Source organism: Pangasianodon hypophthalmus, chromosome 18 (assembly GCF_027358585.1).
Source record: "Pangasianodon hypophthalmus isolate fPanHyp1 chromosome 18, fPanHyp1.pri, whole genome shotgun sequence".
NCBI lineage: Eukaryota > Metazoa > Chordata > Actinopteri > Siluriformes > Pangasiidae > Pangasianodon > Pangasianodon hypophthalmus.
Genome location: NC_069727.1, coordinates 7255225 through 7277323, shown reverse-complemented (window position 1 = coordinate 7277323; position 22099 = coordinate 7255225). Strand labels below are relative to the sequence as shown.

At 37.2% G+C, this 22099-nt stretch overlaps 2 protein-coding genes across 4 annotated transcripts in view; both read right to left on the bottom strand.

The window, feature by feature from the left end:
- Window positions 1–1085: 1085 nt before the first annotated feature.
- wnt16 (wingless-type MMTV integration site family, member 16) lies at window positions 1086–9445 on the bottom strand. The gene is made up of 4 exons (XM_026922767.3): window positions 8861–9445; window positions 8510–8736; window positions 5703–5989; window positions 1086–3720 (listed from the first exon to the last, which is right to left on the bottom strand). The coding sequence occupies exons 1-4, from the start codon at window positions 8953–8955 to the stop codon at window positions 3256–3258; spliced, it is 1074 nt and encodes a 357-aa protein (XP_026778568.1). The 5' UTR covers window positions 8956–9445; the 3' UTR covers window positions 1086–3255.
- A 1365-nt stretch (window positions 9446–10810) lies between these two features.
- cped1 (cadherin-like and PC-esterase domain containing 1) overlaps window positions 10811–22099 on the bottom strand; it is a 69032-nt gene continuing 57743 nt past the window's right edge. For 2 of the 3 annotated variants that reach the window (XM_026922684.3, XM_026922685.3), the window contains exons 16-21: window positions 21348–21484; window positions 17396–17616; window positions 14907–15008; window positions 14457–14544; window positions 13689–13835; window positions 10811–11610 (exon numbers count right to left, since the gene is read on the bottom strand). In XM_026922684.3, coding sequence (XP_026778485.3) covers window positions 11389–11610; window positions 13689–13835; window positions 14457–14544; window positions 14907–15008; window positions 17396–17616; window positions 21348–21484 — 917 coding nt within the window. In that variant the 3' untranslated portion in view covers window positions 10811–11388. Of the gene's footprint in view, window positions 11611–13688; window positions 13836–14456; window positions 14545–14906; window positions 15111–17395; window positions 17617–21347; window positions 21485–22099 lie in introns of those variants that run through there. The other variant, XM_053241686.1, reaches the window with a different exon arrangement.

The following is a 22099-nucleotide window of genomic DNA, read 5'->3' as shown; positions in this document are numbered from 1 at the left end:
TTACAACAGATTGGCTACAACAGTGGCTCTGCTACAGAAGCCAACCTGGTTCATGTTTAGAAAACTAGAGTCACTAAACAATGGCCATTTTTTATTTTTTTTTCATGCTTCATTTTCCAGTTCCGCTGCAGCTAAAGTACATTTTCAAATGTAGTCCAGTCCACTGAAATACTTTCCCCAACTGGATCACAGCCAGCCAGTTGACAACTCATCATAGACCACTGAGAAGTTTACAACACAAGAGCTATGGGCTGAGCGAGTCATTGATATTGTCTCCACCAACCAGCATGGGGCAAATTAACCACAAATGTTGTATATGCGTAGTCCAACCAATAAGTAATGCAGTGTACACCACACTGGCGCACACAGCACTTCCGCAGCATTGGTTTATACTAATTTGCATACTTTGAATGAAAGAGAATTTGTGCATGGACATAGTTACTTGGGCTAACGCTAAGATGTTAAATTATTACATTAAAGAATTAGGAAGAGAAAATGATCCCATTATGTTGGTAATTGTTGGATTATATTTCATCGTCTGCAAGAAAAAAAAAGCAATGTTTTGGAATGTTGAGCCAGGAAACCTTTTGTGGCTACACAGTACATTTAGCAAAGAGTTCCATTTCATTACAAAAGAGCAAAACTGCATACCTTACCTTTAACTGGATAATAAACCTAAATCTGTGAGGATAAGGATGAGCGTGAAGGAATGAGAGAAAAGAATACTTGGCAAGCATTTGTGTAATTGGCTAGTTTTATTGACCGATACTGCCGTGTGGACTCATTTATCTGAATTATGTGTCTCCAGAGTGTGTTGCATCCAGGCCTCCTCCTTGGGTTTGCTCCCTGGCCCAGTTACTCATATTGAGCCTGGCCTTAAATTTAAACTTGGGGATTCAAGGAATAGATAAATTCTTGAGGCAATCGAAGGCTTTGTTATTAGCTGAACAAGCTACGATTGGCTGAGATTTAGCTCACACCAGGGCTTTAGACAGATTTCATCTTGTTTAGAGGTTTCTTTCTACCATGGATGTAAAGTCTAGAAAACAAGTGATATTTAAAAAAACAAAACTCAAGCACACAACCAAATTAAATGATTTATTGGATTGCAGGTGGAAAAGTGTTTGCACAGAGTTCGAGTTTCTCATTTACTCTTGAGCGACACAGCGATTTCATTTTGACACGAGGCTCCCTGACAGAAAATGGCTGAAGCAGTTACGACAAACCAGACACAGACAAAATTCCCTCACAAGTGCATTCAAATGTGTAAGACAATAAGCAGCTGCCAGTGTGTTCAGTAAGAGCCTTGAGGAAGCTCGAACAAAGTGTCACTTTCGCTAAAGTGTCACTTGCGTTAGCTTTTCAGGGCTGTTTTTTAAACGAAAAAACCTGTGGTATTTGGCACACGTTTGTGACTTCTAACAAATCAGGACTTCTTGTAGAGAAAGAGAGCATGTGGAAAAGGCTAAGAGCACAGACGGTAAGGAAACTCTTTATATAAAAAGGGTTCCTCAAGAGTTGTTTGGATGGTGTTGGGCTTGCAAACTTTTCTGAAAAGTAGGGTATTACACAAAACCTTTAAGGGTTCTTTCAGAGGGACAAACACAACCCTTTCTAAGGAGTGGGGCAAAAGGAACAGGCATCATCAGAAAGTTATTACATGTCATTATACAAATGAGGCTGGAGTCTAAAGACATCATTTAATGTGCGAGAACTTCAGTTCTACATCCAGCTCCACATGCAAAATGCTATACTTTTAGAAAAAGCGTTAGTCACATGTTCTTCGGATCATGAACAGTTCTAGATTTCTAAAGGTGATTGACTTGGAACCTTTTCTGAAAGGGAACCAATTTGTTCTAGTGAACTTTAAAATGTTCTCTCAGAAATACAAGACTGAAAAACTAATATGGTGGAACAACTAACACTTTTTTTGTAAGATTGTTCTGCTCTGCTTGTTTGGATGGTTAACCGTTCAATGGTTTGGATGGTTTGGATGGTTCTATCTCTCCAGGGCACTTCTACTTGGAACCTTCTGTGAAAGCAAGACCCACCATTGGAGGGTTTTAGATAGAACCATTAAAGTTTCACCCAGAAGGACAAGACTGAAGAACCCTATAAGTCTGGATGGTTAATAGTTATATCCCCCTGTGAAACAGCTCTTAAAACCTGTAAACTCATAGAACGAAGACAGAAAAACCCTATACAATGATGGATGTGAATCTTTTTTTTCTAAAGTGGTTGTTTAGATGGTTAATGGATCTAGCTTTCTGAAGGCAGATATACTAGGGAAACTCTCTGTTACAGGGTTCACATAGAACTTTTAAAGCATTCTCCAGAACCTGAAGAACTCAGGGGTTCTGGATTTAATTTTTTTCAAGCATGGAAAAATTAACCTTAGAAAAAAGGTTCTTTAATAGTTCTTTGGATTGTTAATTGTTCTAGCTTTCTAAAGGGACTCTACATGGAACTGTTTATGAAAGGGAAACCCTCCATACTAGAGTTCTACTTAGAACCTTTAAGGATTATCCAAGAAATACTAATAGTGTATGTCTTTGGAAAAGTAATATCATTTAGCAGACTATTTACAATCATATAAGCATTTCAAACTACTCAAAACTCACAAGTTATCATAAGCATGATGTTGCAGTATTTTTCATAGTACCTTTGATTCTTTAGCCTCTATGATAATTAAGCACTCCGTTGCAGCGTTCCACATAAAACCTTTAAGAGCTCCCTTTAAGAACAATTCGAAGAATTTAAACAATTTTAAGAGTATAATTCGAGGCTGAATTAATGTCTAGGTGAATATTAACAAACATAATTGACCATAATCTGAACTTGACCAGACTTGATCCCACTTTAGAATCCAATCCACATGGGATCCCAGAGTTTTTTCTTTGGATTCTCAGTTGGCTTGTTATGTTGTCCATGCTCTTTTTTGTGTTTATGATCAAGTCTTATAAAGGAAACCGTTCATTACAAGAAGATGAGATTATCCCTTTATCACAAAGCCACTTCAGCCATCAGTTCTCATAGTAACACTCAGTACTCAGGTAATACTTCATCAGCTTCCTGAGAATCCATCCAGCTACTCAAGCATGTGAAGGCGCCACTGAACAAAGCTTTTGAGACAAATGAAATGCAAAGGTGTACAGGGAAGGAGGTAAAAGTAGAACCCATATCATCTCCATTTCCTCAGTCAAACTTCACCTCTTTCCATGTTTCCTTATATCTCCCTGTCCTTGGCTCGTCCCTCTATTTGCACGTGTGAATGTCATTCATGGTCTCGCAACGTCTGCAGCGCACGTAGCAGCACCAGATGAACTTGCACTCGCAGCGCTCCACATGACGCACCACGTGTGTGTTGTATCCCCGTCCGCAGCACAGCAGGTTGCAGCCATCCGGCCCAGCAGAAGTGCGGTTACAGCGGCGCCCCCGAGTCCCGGCCACGCCCAGCCGCCGGTCCTCCACACAGTAATTGGGTGACTTGTTGAGGAAGATGAGCTCCTCCCGGCCAATGGGCATGTGCCTCTGTTCCTTTTCCTTGCGACGGAACTTGCGCTTGGTGCGGTCTAGCACCTGTATGCTATTCTCATAGCGGTCCTTTAGGTAGTTGCCTACACGCTCAAAGGATGCCATGGTCTTCCAGCATGTCTTTACAGCACAGGAGCCTGAGACGCCATGACAGCGGCAGTCCGTCCACATTGTCTTGGCTACAGCCTACATAAAAAAGAGGACATGATTGATGTTAGTGGATCAGAGTTAACCTGAATTCACATCAGACAGATGTTTCCCCTTGTTGCTATAAAATCATAGTGTTGTTATGCAATCTCAGGTTGCACGGTCATTACATCTTTGTAGATTATGATTTCAAATAAAAAGCACAGAGTATAGAAAGTATGGTTTTTTGATTTCAATGGAGTTTACACTTTACTCTCACACATACAAGCAAAATAGCAGTTAGAGAAGACGAGTGAAACGGGCCGCGCGGCATGTGAGCTCAACTTGATGTGACACATCCGGTATGAACTGACCTTCATTCAGGTCTCGGATATATTGTAAACAGCAATGAAAACACATGCACTAAGAGAAGGACTTCAAGCCAAATCTTACACAATACATTGCGGTGAACAGACATCCTGTACTTCAGGCAAAGCAGTAAAATAAATGTCCATAACCAGAGGAATTTACACACTTTTACACACTTTCTTTTTTCCGAACTCTAACCCCAGCAGGCAAAGGAGAGCGGGAAAGCTGTGAATTTGTGAATCATATGGGGGTTGACAATGATGTTAAAGAAAAAATTCCCAATTACTCATCTAAATAAATACTCTCATAAAAGTTGAATTACAGCTTCAAATTCTTCACTCAAATGAAAGTATAAACTTCCTTGGTTTCACCAAGGAACCAAGGAATGTGGAAAAACATTAGCTAATGCTAACTAACAGCAGCTTTATTCCTACTGTCGGTTAGCTAGCATAATAACTGATGATACAACCCGGGTAAATGCTAACGAAAACAAATGAATACAAAGTGCAGGTAGATCACAGTGATGGTTATTAGGTCTCATTCTCAAGGTAACATCTGTTAAATTTAGATTTGTCAGGAATTCAGACCTAAGGAGTTTCATGGAGTTGCTAAATGGCTGGTAAAAGCTGCGTTATGACTTTACAAATTTATGATTATAGAGAAATATAGTAATATAGTGTTTGAAAAAAGTGAGTAGAAAGTAGAAAGAGATTTTCTTTTGAAATACTGGTGGACCTCTTTGGCTGATTCTTTGCATTCGACTCTAAGCACTGTTTCTGTGATGCTTTATAGTTCTAGACCAAAACTGTTTTCAGGCAAATCTGCCTTCTAACTTCCAAATGGAAAATTTGCATTTTGTTAGAGATTCAGAAAAACAGACATAAAACGGCCGACAGATTGCTGCAGTTAAAGTAATCTGTATTTATTATTGTTTTTATCCTGCTGTCTTAAAATGGGTTCTTTTTCAGTTTTAGCCCATGTGCAAGATACCTGTATGGATGTTCCAGGACATTTCTGGATCTTATCCATACTTTCACAGGGACATCCAACAAAGGGTTAGGGGTAGAGTTAGGGCTGTGGGAAGCGAGCAGCTTAGAAATGACTAGCTAGGGTTTGACAGTGAAAAGCTAGCACTACCTGGAAACATGGAACTATGCAAATTCCAAGCTGACTGAGAACATTTAATAAATATTCAATCAGTTCTAAAAAGGTTAGGGATGTAATATACCAAAAATAACATTCCTGCAATGTAATACTGGTTTGCTCCACAATGCTACTGGAATGTAGGCTCATTGTTCACACATCATAGACGGTTTAATTTAAAACAAAACAAAAAACTAACGTTGTTGAAATGTTAAAAATGTTGGAGGAACAATATATAAAAATATTCCCAGACCACCCAGAAAACTTGACATTGCCAGAAATATCCCTAGATATTGGGTATGTTCAAAAACCATTCTGGGTTGAGAATCTATCATTTAGGGCAAGAAAGTATTTCCTGCAGTGTCTTACATATTTACTCATATTAGTGAAAAGCAAAGCACAGATATACCCAATGCCACTCAATCTAATTGATTAATTATTAACATAAATATGCCTTCTTATGTTTTTTTAAAATCTCTAGTTGATTATCACCTAAAAGTTCAGTGGTCACTATCTGTCTTGTCTCTCACCTGTCTCCCTGCCTCGCTGTTGTGCTGGTTCATAATGAGCAGGGCCTCATCTCCGTGCGCAGAAGCGTTCTTTGTTGCATGGTCAATAAAACGACGGCTGAACCACATCCCGTAGGCGATGTCATCCGAGCAGCCGCCCCAGTGCCAGACCTCGGTTTGTGAGCCGCTGCCTGTAAGCGTGGTGTCACACGAGCACTCGGTCATGTTCCCCGCACTGCAGGACCGGGTGACTGAGTGGACCAGCCCTGCCGCCATGATAGCATAGATGAACGCTGTCTCTTTCGTTCCTGAAAGCAATAAGAGGGGAGGATAGAGAGGAATCACATCAGGCTACTTTATAAACTTGTGCACATTTTTATATACATTTCTACCTCATGGACCCACTTCCAACACATTTACTTGCATTAATGGCACTGATTTTTATTAAAGGATGTTCAGGGATGTCCGAAAGACAAACTTCCTGATGTAGAAACCATGTACATGTTGCTAAATAAAAATGAATCAAATCATCCATGATATCTTCAATAGAAGGTTGGGTTTTCAAATGAGAAATTGGCTAAATAAAGTTGAACAAACACATTAAAAACCTTAACCTGTGTAAGAAAGAATACACAGAACTTAAATTTTTGTCTTCAGATTAAAGAAAGCAACAACACAGTAAGTTTCTCCTCCAAAGAAATTTTGGGGGAAAAAAGGACGTTAGAGTAAACGATCCACCTTGTTCTCATTCTTTCACCTATGACCTTATTTCACATGTATCTTCTCAACCACTGCTGCTGATGATGTGTTTTGGACACATCAGCAAAGGGGGATGAAAAATCTATGTAAGTTCACTCTATGTAATCATCTGACATGACTGTCACTGATAGGCTGTATGAACCTACAGTCTGGGCTAGAGAGAAATCAGCCCCAGCCTCTCTTTTTCATATCATTCTGTGTATTTTTCCAACAAACATTTGCTCTTGGTTCCACAAAAGTAAAAAGTAGTCCACTTTAAGACATTTGTTAACAGGAAATAATCTGATGTAGATGCCAAAAACAATCGCACACCCCAAGTAGACCTTAACTTTTTTGAACATGAATGTCAGAAAATTCATCTTTGAACACCATCATTGTTTATATGCCTACAGACTCTCACTCCTCTGTATATACAGTACAGCACTTCAAATCCCAGGCACAGTTATTAAAAAAAAAAAAATTCTTGCTCACAGCTACTGAGATTGAAATGGTTTTGCAGTGAGAATATGGAATATGTCTTCCTCTAGAAAAGTACGGAAATGCATGAATATTATTTTTAAGCACACATTAGAATATTTTTTGAGAGAACAGATGCACTGACCTATAAACCTATAAACAATCCAGCATTAAAGCAAAGACAATTCCTCTGTTGATCATTTATCATTTTGCTAAAAAAAAAAAAAAAGAAAAAGAAAGAAAAGTGGCTCAGGCTCTGCTTCATAAATCCTCCAGGAAAATCCCAAACTTGGATCATAACTTTTACCCATTTACGGTTACATAGGGAAAACTTTATTAAGCTTTACTAAGCAGACTGAAAGACTAGGAATAGACTTTGGCACTAAATAGTATTTTTTCAAAGTAGTACACCACCTCAAGCTATGCCAACCTCTGGTGGTGTGTTGTCGTGATATAGTATTGAAAGGTGCACTGGTTAATTTTTATTCCTTACTTGTACAAATAATCTGGAAGATATAAGGAACTTGATTGAAAAAAAAAAAAAACACACAATGCATTAAGTTGTGGCTTTAGCAAAAGTATATTAAGTCATAGAGAAAACCCGACTTCCGGGCCAGAATGCTTGTTGGTGTTTGACACTCTACAGACCACTGCAGATCCTAGGGGCAGAACTTCGTGAACATGCAGACAGGAATCATTCAAAGGTCGAACCCACCTAACCATTAGAGACCTAATATTGAAAAAAAAGACTAATCTTACGTAATGCATCTTTAATTTAGGATGCAATATTAGAAGATCTAGAAGTGTTCAGATTAAAACTGAGACATCACTTCGACATTTAGACTGGAAGATGCTTTCATACGGAGGCAGCTAAATCACTGCAAATAGGCTGTTTCTGCATAGTCAATAGCTGTGTTTAATCTTAAGAAAATATCAGGCTACAACTTTTTAATAAAATAAAATAAAATAAATAAAAAGATGAACCTGTGGCATGCCTAAATATTTTGATATTTTGAAATTTTGAACTAGAATTTTTAAAATTAATTTATTTTTGATGGTATATGATATGATATGATATGATATGATATGATAAGATAACTGCGATGGGTTGGCGCCCCGTCCAGGTTGTCCCCTGCCTTGTGCCCTGAGCTCCCTGCGATAGGCTCCATGCTCCCCGCAACCTTGTATAGGATGTAGGATAAGCGGTATGGAAAATGGATGGATGGATGGATTGATGGAGGGATGGAAGCTATGATAAGATATGAACCCATCAGACAGCCACAGCATACATCTGAGGTCTATAAAGTGCTTTTAGAAAAGGTACCAGACTGTACTTTTCCTTGCTGTAGGTTTGGTACCATGTTCTGTACCTTCAGTATGCAGCTTTCACCTGGAGTCCTTAATAAAGCATACCTTTGACAATAATTTATTTGCAAAACCGTAAGGACTGGTGCACATTCAGCTTCCCAGGTAAAAGATCCATATTAAAGGTACTAAAGTGGTACTAGAGTGGAATAAAAGCCAGTTTGGTACCTTTATTTGTGAGAGTGTAGTGAGCATTTAGAGATGATGAACTAGAGAAGTAAAGGGTGGTTTGTTGTGCATGTCCTCACCGCTGGTGAGCTCGTAGCCGAACACAGCCGGCTGTTTGCTGGTGCTGCAGTTCCAGCGCTCATGCCTGAACTGGGACTGACACTCCGCGATGCCCAGGCGCGCTCCGTCTTTAATGCTGGGCAGCAGGTAGGGCTTCCGCTTACACACGTCCTTCTGCTTGCTGGACAGAGGCAAATTAGAGCAGCCCATCTTCTCCACTACTCCTACAGACGTGATGCCCAGCCACCTGTGCACAAAAAAAGCCTAGTGATTAAAAAAACCCAAAGGATGCACTCTGCCTGAGTGTAGGCTCTTCTACAATGCACCAAGCAAACAGCAGAGAAAAAATAAAGATGCTATAGACTACTTACATCCAGCTTCCCTGACAGCATAGCGGGTAACCCGAGAGCAAGACGAGGAAGAAAAGCTCGAATAAATGTAATCCCCAGCTGCTGCTCTTCTCCATGACCGCCTCATTTAACAGGACGACTGCAGCTCCATGGAGCAACTCCTAGCCGTCACAGCTCCATCACATATCACATCAGTAATCCTTTATCTTGGTGAGATTTTTTTATTATTTTTTTTTTTTAATGTCGCACTCATCCATGCAATCCAGCAGCTGTCAGATCCTGGCTCCTCCGGCAGGCGCGTGCACAGATATACACGCTCCTGCGCCTCAAAGCGCTTTGAACTTTTTTTTTTTCTTCTGCCGCGCGCTGCCGCTTCCTGATTGGACAAAAGATATATGAATATTCATAAGACGCTCTGATCCTGTGCGCTGATTGGTCGGCAGGGGTTAAACCCGCTTGTCACGGCATGCAGTCAGAGTGAAGCGCCTTTTACTGCGCCTCCAGAAAGAGAAAACGCGATCACTTGACTGATAAACTTATTAACATGTGTCTTTCACTTTAAGAGAAAAAGAAAAGAAATTAAGTCCTGCAATCATGGCGCAGAAAATTATTATTATTATTATTATTATTATTATTATTATTATTATTATTATTATTATTATTGCTAATAACTATGGACAAGTAAGAAGAAAACATGCAAACAAATTTTGTATGATTTAAATTATTTCATTCATAAGCTTCAATTAATATTTTCTGTAATTATACGACCGAAAAAAGTAGGCGTGGAGATTTTCCCATTTCTATATAATAACTCAGTAATTAATATTCTATTATATTCTGAAATACTCTTTTAGAACAGTGCTGAAATAGCTTACATGAATAATAAGTTAATAAATTATCATTTCTTTTATTTAAAAAACCTGTATGTCCACCTTTTCTGATAAGTAATCTCTATAAATACATTCTTATATACTGTATATATATATATATATATATATTTTAACAAAGAAACATCCAGACATAAAAGACCAGAGAAAGAGACACCCACACCTTCTCTCTCAATGCCTTTAGGTTTCAGACTGGCTTTGATTTAATTTAAAAACAGCATTGATATATATTACATACATTATAATAGCACAAATTACAAATTACATAACTTTCCAGATGTGAACCAGTTAAAATAAACAAACAAATAAAACTCTGGTTTGATTAATTCTTCTGCACTTCAGGAAGGTAAAATACCTTTCACCTTCCTCCTAAACGTAGATATACTCTTCCTAAAATCAAATAAAACAAGATATAACAAAAGAAAAAGGAAAAAAAAATACAGTTTGGAGTGTAAATACTGGCTGCACCATGAAAAAAGCAATCCTCATTCATAATCCTGGCAAAAATGAAACATTGAGAATTTACTTCTCATTAAGAAAAAAACATATATACATATATATATATATATATATATATATATATATATATATAATTTTGTACTTGCTCCTAATTTGAGAATATTTGAATTGTGCATTTAAATTTTTTTTTTTTTTAAATTGCTGTATAAAACTAAAAATAAAGATGAAGAAGAATGGTTTGACTGACACCTACAGTGTTGACATAGGTGCACTAGAAGACCACTGGCTGTGTGGCATTGACCAAACATCAGCCACATCACAGCATCAGGCTATTAAGGGATTTCACCACATTTAGAAATAACCCTGATGGCCTATAATTGCTACTAGATGGGATAGGAATAATTTATGCCATGTTTAAATCACTATAATCTCATTACAATTGCTCTAGAGACCAGTAAAGTTAATGTTCCTTAATGTGTAAATATAAATGTGAGGAAATGAAGGTAGGCATGCCAGCATTCCAGGACAAAGCAGAAATATTCATCAGTAACCTGAACGGCTTTTTCATATATATATATATATATATATATATATATATATATATATATATATATATATATATATATATATATATATATATAAACAGCATGTGCAAAATATTTTACACTGATTATATTACATTGGCCATTAAAGGCATGGAAATAAAAGACATCTGTAGAAAAATATATGGGCTATAGAAATATGAGGTATACATAATCTTCATAAGACCTTTGGCATAAACGCAGCTCAGCACTTGTGAGGGATTGGAAGGTTTGAGGCTAGGGGTTAAACGCGACACTTCACAGAGTCACCCGAGCTTCCATAAAAGTGACAATCCGACGCCGTGCGACATCAAAGGCACTCCTGGAAACCATGAAACCTTTCCAGAAACATCCTGGGAACGTTACATGGACATTGTGGAAAGGTTTCACAGTCGGCTTCCACCAGTGTCACACTTTCGAACTAAGGTGCAGCTGCTGAAGTCGTTTTGGAAGACTTAACACACACACACGCACACACATACACACACAAAAACACTTTTTTCTGCAGAGCACTGCATGGCTTCATTTCATACAATTATATACATCCTATGGATGGACGGACAACATGCTCCCAACACACACACACTTTATTCACACCAGCTAACAGCTCAGTAAGTCTCTGTCAGCGCTGGCTACTGGTCCCGTTGTGGATATAAGGCATGCACACTCGGCTGAGCAGGATCTCGGAGTACACTTGGTTCACTGCTCCCTTCACATGGTAGGATGAGCTGGGTCGAGACGACGGCTCTGGCCTCGTGCTAGTCACACTCACACTCTCTCCAGCATGGCTCACTATCTGCAGCCTTTTGTGGGCAGGCACTGTGGGAAGCGACGGCTTACCAACCTGAAGGAACACAGTGACAACATTGTGCTGGGGTTAATGAGATCAGACGGTGTTCAGGCCATTTGCTCGGGTGGTATTAGCGAGCAGAGTGTGGTACCTAAATCAAAATCCAATCAGTGAGGTTGTGTTTGGTTCTCTAAGACTGGAAATCACACATCCACGCTTGTCAAAGTAACTATAAACAAATAAAAGTATTATATTATTGAGTTCTTAGAGCTTTTCACCTGTTTGACTGCTCACTTAGATTGAAGGGGTTTAATTCAAACCTTAATAACTTAAAAAAAAAATCTCAATAAAAAACACATGTAATGTTGTGTAAAACAGCTATAAAGAGTTGTTCCCTCACCATTGCCTCTCTTTTTTTTCTATTTCTTTTGAAGGTAATAAGTCAAAAAAGTGCATATCATGTTATTGAGAAACATGTTCTTGTCATGTTGCTGAATCCTCAAGACTCTCCCATGGCATAAAGACCATGTCCTGAAGATTCTCCAATGCCGTAAAAAAAAAAAAAAAGGACTGCTACAAAAGTGACACTGGAGACCAAAAATACTAAATAAACGTCTCCTCACAGAAAACGTCACAATATCAACATTACACATTTTTAATCTGTTTATGTCAAGTGTCCATACAAAAAAAAATTGAAAATTATTGAAAATTAATCAACACCTTCTGACCAATCAGAGTTGAGAATTCAACTGCACTGTTGTATTAAGCAAGATATTTGAGAATATTTTTTACTGATACAATTTTTTTTTTTTTTACTATTAATACCTATTCATACACTATTTGTCCATTTTGCTACCATTATGTTGTACTTTTGTTATAGTTATAACACTTAGTTAATTTTTGATGCATTGAACTGTATACTGACAGCACAACTGGCTTCTCATTGTTTCATTCCCAGGTTAAAAATTCCTTTATCATGAGGCTGTGACAGTTGACGTGGACGAAGCAGCATTTTAGGACACTGTGGAGTGTAAACTGATTGGCTTGGGTAAATATTTACAGTCAATAAACACGAGTAACACCATATAACCTGGCAAATATCTGCCTGATTGCCTGCGATGAAAAAAAAAAATCCTGCTTTGTCTATACAGAAAAATCCTCTTCTATTCAGGCAGTGGTGTTAGTTGCAGGAATTTGATATTTGAATGCAGTTCATTTATAATCCAAGTGAAATGTCCAGTTCTACATGGTTTCCTTGAAAAAGCAGCTTCGAGTCTCAAAGCAAACAGTGTGATGATGTCCGCTGGTTAAACTACACTGGGTTACAGTCAGCCTGGTGTGTTCTGCTGTATTAGGGATCGCTTAGCCATATTTTAGACCCATATGGAAGCAAAATCCACCACTTCACACACTTTTCCTCCCTCATCTGCACCCAACCTGTTCTTTACAAGCTAATAAAATCCTGCCTAATTGCTAATATCTCATTAAATGATCCGACGGCCAATTTATAGTGGAGTAAAAAGCAGCACGAGTGCTCTTTAAAGCTAGATTTATTGGGCTGTGTTTCTTGAAGTACTTGTCATATGAAAGGAAGCAGTTGGACTGGGTAATTGGAAGAACAGCGGCTTTCTCTCTCTCTCTCTCTCTCTCTCTCTCACACACACACACACACACACACACACACGCACACACTGGGGACTGGAGTAGAGCCTAGCCTTATGTTCCAGGAAAATTAGGTTTACGCTGAAAGATGGTGAGTCAGCTCATGTGCTCTCTGGGTGGTAAATGCAGCCCATAATTTTATAATTACAGAAACAAATCCACGGCATTAGCACACAGGCCACCGCTGTGTATTTTGGCTCCTTGTATTTTATACACCGCTAGAGGAGATTAATACGATAACTCCAGCAATACAATATCAAAGTAATATTACTCTAAATAAGTGGTTAATTTGTTTATTTGGTAACTGGCATATGTGAGGTATTTTGATATAATTTTGGCGTTAATGTGCATGGAGCATTTGCTGACCTCAACAACACTGAATCTCCATTTGTTACGGAACATCCACACGCTCCTTATAAAACACAGCAATTTTCAGGTCAAGGCATGAGAGCGGATGATTGCAGGTTTACCTCGTGGAAATGGCAGGCACAGCGGCCCTGAAGAAACTCCTTATAGCGGCCCATGGTGATGCTGAACGTGTCGATCACCTCGTACCTGAGGCGCTTTGCACTTTCCAGAATGTTCTTGTTCACGCCGAAGAGGTCCTGCACTCCATTCTGGAAGATGCAGAAGAAATATAAGGTTTAACAGTGCTGAAAATACTGCAAATATTCCTGAAAAATAAAAGTGCTTTTGTACATATAAAACAAAAAGATCATTTTTAATCCTCTGTCAAATCTCTCTTTCCAAGCTTGTAGATCAGTAGTAGTGTGAAATATTTATTTTTAATTGCTTATAACTGACATGAAGTTCGATGTATTAGATATGAAGATAAAATTGTATTGCTATAAAATCAAATGAGATGGACAGAGTAAATTCACTTGTACAAAAATGTTGCAACATTTAAAATTTCTTCAGTTTCTCTTGATGTGAGAAACACTTATAGTTTCTACGCAGAACTCTGCAACAGAAGGTTTCATGTACAAACCCTTTAGAGAGCTAAGAGCCCTTGAATTGCTGAGTACTGAATAAAACAGGAGAGTTAGATATGAATAAACTAGCTATGAACATATGTGTAAGCACTCTTCCTGTATTTTTGAAACAAGAGACCAAAAATATTTTAACATACATAAAAGTTTGATACCATTACATCACTATGATTACATTTACCACTATAAGTCATGATTAGCTCGAGTGTATTGCCATTTTTAGCAGACACAAGCTTCTTCAGCACTCACCAGAGAGAGCGAGTGAATGCCGTCCACTGGCAGATGAAACCCCATTCCTAAAGACTTCACCACCACCATGATGTTCTGCAGCTTCTCTCTGGGAAATGATTGAAACCAGTTACGTTATGCTAAAAGAACACAGCCGTAATATTTTAATAAACTTTTCACTCAGCAGGCAGGGGCAGGGGCTATTTTATTACGTTTTTATTAAGACAGAGTCTAGCTTTAGGATTTAGAGCGCTGCTGTAAGAAATGGTATTTGAATTACACATTATACGTCATTCTATCACTTTTCCACAAGCTGTATGCAGATCCAGTTATATTTACATCAGAGCGCACAGTCAGGATCATTATATTTTATGTTTTAAAATAAAAATAACAACAGCCAAGGCATAACTTTAACAGAACACATGCACTGGTAGAAGCAAACAGGCATGTGTGTGTGTGTGTGTGTGTTACCTCTCAAGGACCTGCTGCATGGTCCTCAGATGCTCCAGACTGAGCCACTGGACCCCTCCAGCAACCAGCACTGTCTGAGGGGAGTTTTCCAGAGGTCGTGACCTGCCGTGGATGACAGTCATCAATGCCAAAGGTTAAAGTTCAAAGCCACATCTGTGAGAGGTAATCATCAGCTCTTCACTGTTCATGAGCAAGTGGTACAAGCTGGAGCAAGCACAAACACCATGTATTAACATTTTTAAACTAATCATTATTGTTAAGTGCATGTGTCTACAGAATAGAAAGGAGAATTTTTTGTGGATTTTTCTTTTATCGGAAACAATAGAGATCTTAATAAATCTAAAGACGTGTAGCACACAACATATAGTATATCTCATTCTAAGACCTAACTTCCTATCCAAGTGTACCTGCATTTCATAGAAGCGCTCAATACACATCATCTTTAATATTTTTCCTTATTTAATTATCATCCTGCCCCTTTTTATTTTGTTTCCTACATGGCAGTAATACTGATTAAACTGCACTAAAACATTGACTACCAATATGTATAAACTGATACGTAGTTAGTAATTTATCTGATTATTTCTGCTTCTGAAGTCTAAAAAGTCCCATTCTCCCCATCCTAACTGCAAAAGCAAACCTGTTCCACTGCTCAGTTCCTTATGCATACAAACACACTCAGTCATTCATAGCATCTGTGCTGCATATCTTTCCCCTCCTCAGTGCCCACATCTGTAGCTAGAAGAGTTCAGCAGCAGTAATCTTTTACACACCCCAATATCCTTCCTGATTACTTACACAGCTCACATCACATATGACACATGCTTACACTCATATAGCCTTTTAACCAAACTGACACATTCACAACTTACAGCCCACAAACATCACACACACACACACACACAAACCATTCTGATTTTCTTATATTGCTTATACTGTTATACTGTATGTTGTGTTCAGACTTACCCACCTTTCTATTATTACCCACAGAACCATAAACCCAATTAATTTGACAAATAAAACAAAGCAGTGTTTAGTTTCACTTCATACCACAGCACTGTTGTGTTCTCAATTCAGCAGCTCTAACTGTAGTAATTAAAATCACAGGTTTATATTAATGTTGTCATTATAATGGTTTTGTTTCTATAGTAACAGCTAATTCATAGGAACTTGGATGGTGGACACTCCACATAATTGAAGGGTTAAAATAAACTTATTTTTAAAATGTGCTCTTATTATCAAAGAAAACTGCAAAAGGTGGAGTTTTCTGTACGGTTGTGTTTAATTAGCATTAATGGAAGGAGTCTCCAGTGTCAGCAATTTATAAGAGTACGTGAGTTTTCCATCAGGGAAATGTTTTCAGGATAAAGGACTTGGCCGTTTCTTCCAGTTTATTGGTAACATGGCAAATTTATTAACTTGAAAGTGAAGGAATGACTGTTTATAGCTGCTGTAACCTGAAACTAACTTGTTTCGATGTTAAATGCAGCATTAAACAGATAAAATGTATAAGTATCTTTTTTTAAAAAATAAAAAGAAATTTGTTGGCAAATTTCTGTGGTAAAAGAGGAATAAACCAGAACTTGCTGTTAGGGTGAGAACAGTACTCCTCTTTGTGTCAGGCCACATCACACCCCTCCGCTGTTAATTCTTTTCCTGAGTGTTTTATTCCTTACATATTAAGCTCAGCAGGTACATACATTCATTTAGACAACTGACTGAAAAACTATAATTAATGGGAAAAAAACAGGTAGAAGTATGTAAATGAGAAACTAATTTACGAAAACTGATGAAAAATCTACCATGATCCTAAATTTATCATCTAAACAAATGAAGTTAAATACAGTAAAGGTGGAGAAAACAACATGCAAATGAGAGTTTTGCATGAGGTACATGAACACAAAGTTCTTGCAAGAGGTATGTATAGTAATTGACAAAAAAATAATTTATTCATATTATAAGTAATAATATAAAGAAAGTTTTAAACCAAAATTTTTTTTAAAAAAAACTTCCCATGATTACTACTTTGTAATTGTTTTGTATTTTTTCTTCAAATGGCAGAAATGCGTTACCATCAGTTAGTACCTGCTCATCAGTTAGTACCTGCTCATCAGTTAGTACCTGCTCATCGGTTGTATTAATCTACACACTGAATCACCACTCGATTTGCATAGACACCCAGACTGCAAGTTCATTAAGACAAACGTACAAAACATCATTTGAAAAACCTGTTAATAAATCTGTTTTGATTATTTTTTATGGTGGTGTTATGAATTTTGCATATGTTTTAAAAAACCAGAGCATAAGAGCATTTAAATTTAGTTTATGGTCCATGTTTTACATGCACTTTACACAATTTTGCACTGGTTATGTAAGATATTGCACAATGTAAAGTATTTGGACAAATGTTATTTCTCTCACATACATAAACATTCACACACACACACACACACACACACACACACACACACACACACACACACACATACCTTTCTATGAGCTGTTCCAGTGCTTGCTGGAAGGTGGGTCTCTGGTTCTTGTGTAGCCAGAACTGGGGGTAGTAGGAGTAGCTGATGAGCGTTCTGCCCTGGTTCAGATTGTGGTAGATGATGGTGTCGTGAGCCTTGTCCCAATCCTCCAGTGTAGTGTTTACTCGCTCCATCAGGTAGTACATCATCCCCCGGTTAGTAGAGTCACCAATGAACAGGACCTGAGGGAGAACAGAAATCACACAATCACACCACAGGTGATAGAAACATCAGCTCAGCCTTTTTATTAGTATTATTTTATAGATGTATCCCTATAGTTATAAAAGACACCTTAGGAGTTAGAATAATTTATAACATTTATTTAGTAATGCAAAAAATGTCTTCATGCTTTACTCTCCAGAATGTTTTTGCCAATTTATTCGCTGCCTCATTAAAGGAGCAGTCCAGTGTTTTTCAGCATAATCTCTGTCCATTTGTAGTGTGATTGTAAGAGAATTTACAGGAAAATTACAAGAGAGATTACAATAATTTTTTTATACATTTTCCTGTACAGAGAATAAGAATAGAAAACCTGATTACTTAAAACTTAGCTATAATGGAAGTCTAAGGGCACTTGCAATTCCATGAATATACATTTAAAATATGTTTAAATTATTTTTCAATAACAGCTCATCCTGAACTGAAACATCTGAACTCCATCGCCAATTTTTTTCTTAGTTAATGAACAACACATCACACTTTATACACTATATGGTATGTGGACAGCTGACCATAGCATCAATAAGTGCTTGCTGAACATCCCATTCCGAAGGCATGGCATTCTGGGAAGGCTTTCCACTAGATTTATTAATTATCAATGCTGCCTTTCATCATATTAAGGGTAAAAATTTCAGAAAATTGTAACAAATATGTGGAATTGACTTGTGAGACAGACTTGCATCATGATAGTGTGATGGATGTGCACACAGTTACACTCAAGTCAGCTTGGCAGGAACAGTGTGTGCCAGACCAGAGTCAACACACACACACACACACACACACACACACACACACACACATACACACACAATCACCATGGCATCGGAGACAAACAGTCCAGATCAAACTGAGAAATTCAAGCCAACACACACTTCTGCCACTTCTCCCCTCCGGTCCTCCCTCTCTCAGCCTGCTGCCGTGAATAAAGGAAGTGAGGGATGAATGAAAGGAAAAAGAGAAGGAGGGAGCGAGTAAACAAGTGTGGCATTGTAAGGGTTTTCCACAAGCTGGTGGAGATCACAGCCTCTCAGCGGCAGTTCACATGTCCGTGGTGGACAAGCTGGAATGACGAATGCCAGCATTAATCACAAAAGATACACATGTGTGTGATGAAGACCAGCTCAAATTTCTACTAAGTGTTGTATCCATGGTCATGGTCATACAACACACACTACAAACACTCAGAACAATGCACAGATTCATCTAACTAATCAATCCGCCGTCTCAAACACACAACTGTTACTCATTAAAAGAAAAAGGTTCTTCTGCCAAGCTAAAGCTCCAAGCCATGAAATATTTTTTTGTCTTTTTTTTATTTTTTTTTTTTTATTCAAGTTTTCAAATTTAAATGGAGACCATTTGGTACATACCAATGACAGATCCACAGACACTTTCCATCACTCTTTCAATCAATCAATAAATAAATAAATAAATAAATATTCACAATGTTATTTGATCACATGACAAATATACAACACTTTAAAACAATTTCTTTTTTTTTTTCGACTAAGAATATAAACAAACAAACAAACAAACAAACAGTCAAAGAAACTCAAATATTATATAATTGGTTGATTTTATTTGTTTATTTTTTGATAACAGTTATTTATTTATTTACTTATCTATTAATTCATTATTTTATTTTAAATACTGTATTGGTTAAAAAGTACATTATGTATGTTGGCATAGGAAAACTTTTTTCACGCACCATTTTTGTAAAATATATATGTTTTCCTAAATAGTTAAAATATTTAACCAGAAAACCCAAATTCTAGCCAAAAGCTAATTATTCATCTTTCTAGCTCAGACTGCTTTTTAAAGAAATCATGAGCTAGCCCCAATGAGCCAATAACATTCTGTGGACTATTCATCTCCAAGACCCTGAGAGCTCTTTAACCGAGGACGTGTGTGTCACAGCTGATCTTGTGCCTCTTAAATCAGGAAGCGGAGGAGGAAAAGTCCTGCTGAGGAGCCGAGAGCCTTTAATGTGCATGTAGAGAATCAGGATACAGGCTTTGTCTCAGAGGTCTGAACCTGCACTGCTTTTAATGTAATCATTTATGAGAGATCTTCTAAAAGATGGATGTGGAGAGATTCTTCTCTCCATCTACATCCAGATAACGTGTGGAGGAGATTAACTTGCCCTACATCAGCATGGAAAGTAAAGCAGCTATACCTATAGCAGAAGAGAAGGAAAGAGGGAGACAGACGTCTCAATTCTTCTTTTGACCCTCCTACTAAATCATTCACTTCTTCTTCAATCTGGCCTCCAGAGATGTTCAGGATAACACTGTTCTTAAAGCTATCCATTAGTGAAGCACCATTCATGTCATCTGCTAACTTTTTACACACGCTTGTGTAACTGACTGAGAAAACACACTTAAAGCTACATTGCTTATATTAGGCTGTATAAGCCATTGTGGAAATGTAAATATTTGGTATTTGGTACCACTTCATATCAATTATAGCTTAATTATAGCTAATTAAGTCTATAAGTAGTGAATACAGCAGTCAACATTAGGACCTCATTAGTGCTTTTTTAAAAAATGTGTTATGTTCTCATACTTTTTCCTTATATTGTAGCTGTTACCTGTTCCTCCTTAATAACTACTGTTTCTGTATATTAATATAAACACTTTTAATTTGAGAAACTCACATATAAGATGAAAATCTCTCTGAATATCCATGCTTCATATTTTTATGTCTTCTTTAATATTGAAAACCTTTTTTTCAGTGTATAAGTTCCTTACTGACTTTCTACCAGGCTTAGCCTTAATATGTACTAAACACATACAGTTAAGAGTTAATATTTATCTAAAGAATAAAACACTAAAATTAGGGTGTGCTGTTATAAGAAATTAATCAATGCTGGAGTGATGTGATGAAGCAGAGTTACTGTTACAACACCAAAGCTGATTATTTTCCAATACCAGCATGTCCTAAAGTGTTTTATTTGCAAACAGATAGATTTAATTTTATTAATTGAAGAATAATATGTCATCCTTTTTATCCATTAATAGTTGCATTTAATGTTGTGGAATGTCCACAAAATAAGTACCACAGTTCCTGTTATCACTTATGTTCTAACACCTATAAACATGTTAAACATTGTTAAATAAACCATTTCTTACAGATCACCATATCAACAATCTTCTAAATGTACTTAATGCAGAAACATTATTGATATTATTCATTTATTTATTATTTTAATTATTAAATTTAAATGAACATTATATATATGTTGATATTATGATGTGTTGTTCATATATCTGAATTTATTGTTAAATTGTTGAATAATCAATTAGACATTTTAATCCAATGTCAATATGGATAAGTTGTGTTTTGGCTAAATAAATAAACAAACATACAAACAAAAATATTCTATATGTTATGCTTAAATTCATTGTTAAAAATCCAGTACATATTTTAATCCAATAAAATTTTTGTTTATGTTAATTTGCATTTTTACCCAAAAATAAATTGTTACTATACAAAAGTGTGTTCATACAGGTAAATAAATATGCTAAAAAACAGGTAAAAAAATCATGTGTGTGTCACTGAATAGCTGCTGTATTCATTACTGATATACACATCCAGTATTAGTTATGAGTTAATACCATGTGAGCCTTATATTGAGGTGTTATTACTGATTTCAGTTAAGAGAATGAAGTGATGGCATTACTTATCCTCTTACCTTCTTGTCCATCATGCACCGCTGCAGCTGTGGCTGCTCCAATACAGGGTAGTAACAGCTGTCCGGTTGCCAGGCAACCTCCCGCCAATCACAGGTCCTGTTGTCTGAGCAGCTTAGGCATGGCACCACCCAGTGCCCTGTACACAACCATGTAGATTTTTACAATCTGATCCATATCAGTAGATTTCCATTTAAACAATATATCTTTCATTCATGCAGCTGGTCATGATTAGTCATCTACCTGTGGATAAATTAATCATCATTATAAACTCGAGTTCTGGTATGTAAGCAATGTCTTAGTAAGCCTTGAGATGGATAAAACTACTGCGCTTTAATGTGCAGGGTCATGTTTTAGATAAAAGCATATGGGATTCATTTGGAATAGAAAAGGGGTTGTAAATCTTGGTTCAACTGAAAAAAAAAAACTGCATTAATCATCATGACTGGACGAGAGCAAGCTGATAATTAAGGATATCTCCAACCAAAGAGTATGATGACATTTACTCTTTAAGTGTAATAATGCATCATCTCACACACCAGCTTAAAATCCCCCTCCTGACTGTCTGTGGGACATTTGTTTTTACAGTTTCACCAGATCCCTAGACTGGTCACAGTCACCAATCAGTGATTTAAGGGTTAAGTAATCTCTCATTTACACAAAAACACACAAAAATGTAACTGATTAAGGACGACATTTTTTTCCCCTAATAATTCCTAATATTCCCCTGTGTTGACATTACACGATATTACAC

What these genes read in the sequence shown, in the direction of transcription:
- wnt16 (XM_026922767.3), bottom strand. Translation starts at nt 8,955, where the DNA reads ATGGAGAAGAGCAGCAGCTGGGGATTACATTTATTCGAGCTTTTCTTC. An exon ending in TGCTGTCAGGGAAGCTGGAT is followed by an intron (nt 8,737 to 8,860) that starts GTAAGTAGTCTA and finishes TTTTGTGCACAG; the next exon opens with GTGGCTGGGCATCACGTCTG. An exon ending in CGGCTACGAGCTCACCAGCG is followed by an intron (nt 5,990 to 8,509) that starts GTGAGGACATGC and finishes TATTGCTTTCAG; the next exon opens with GAACGAAAGAGACAGCGTTC.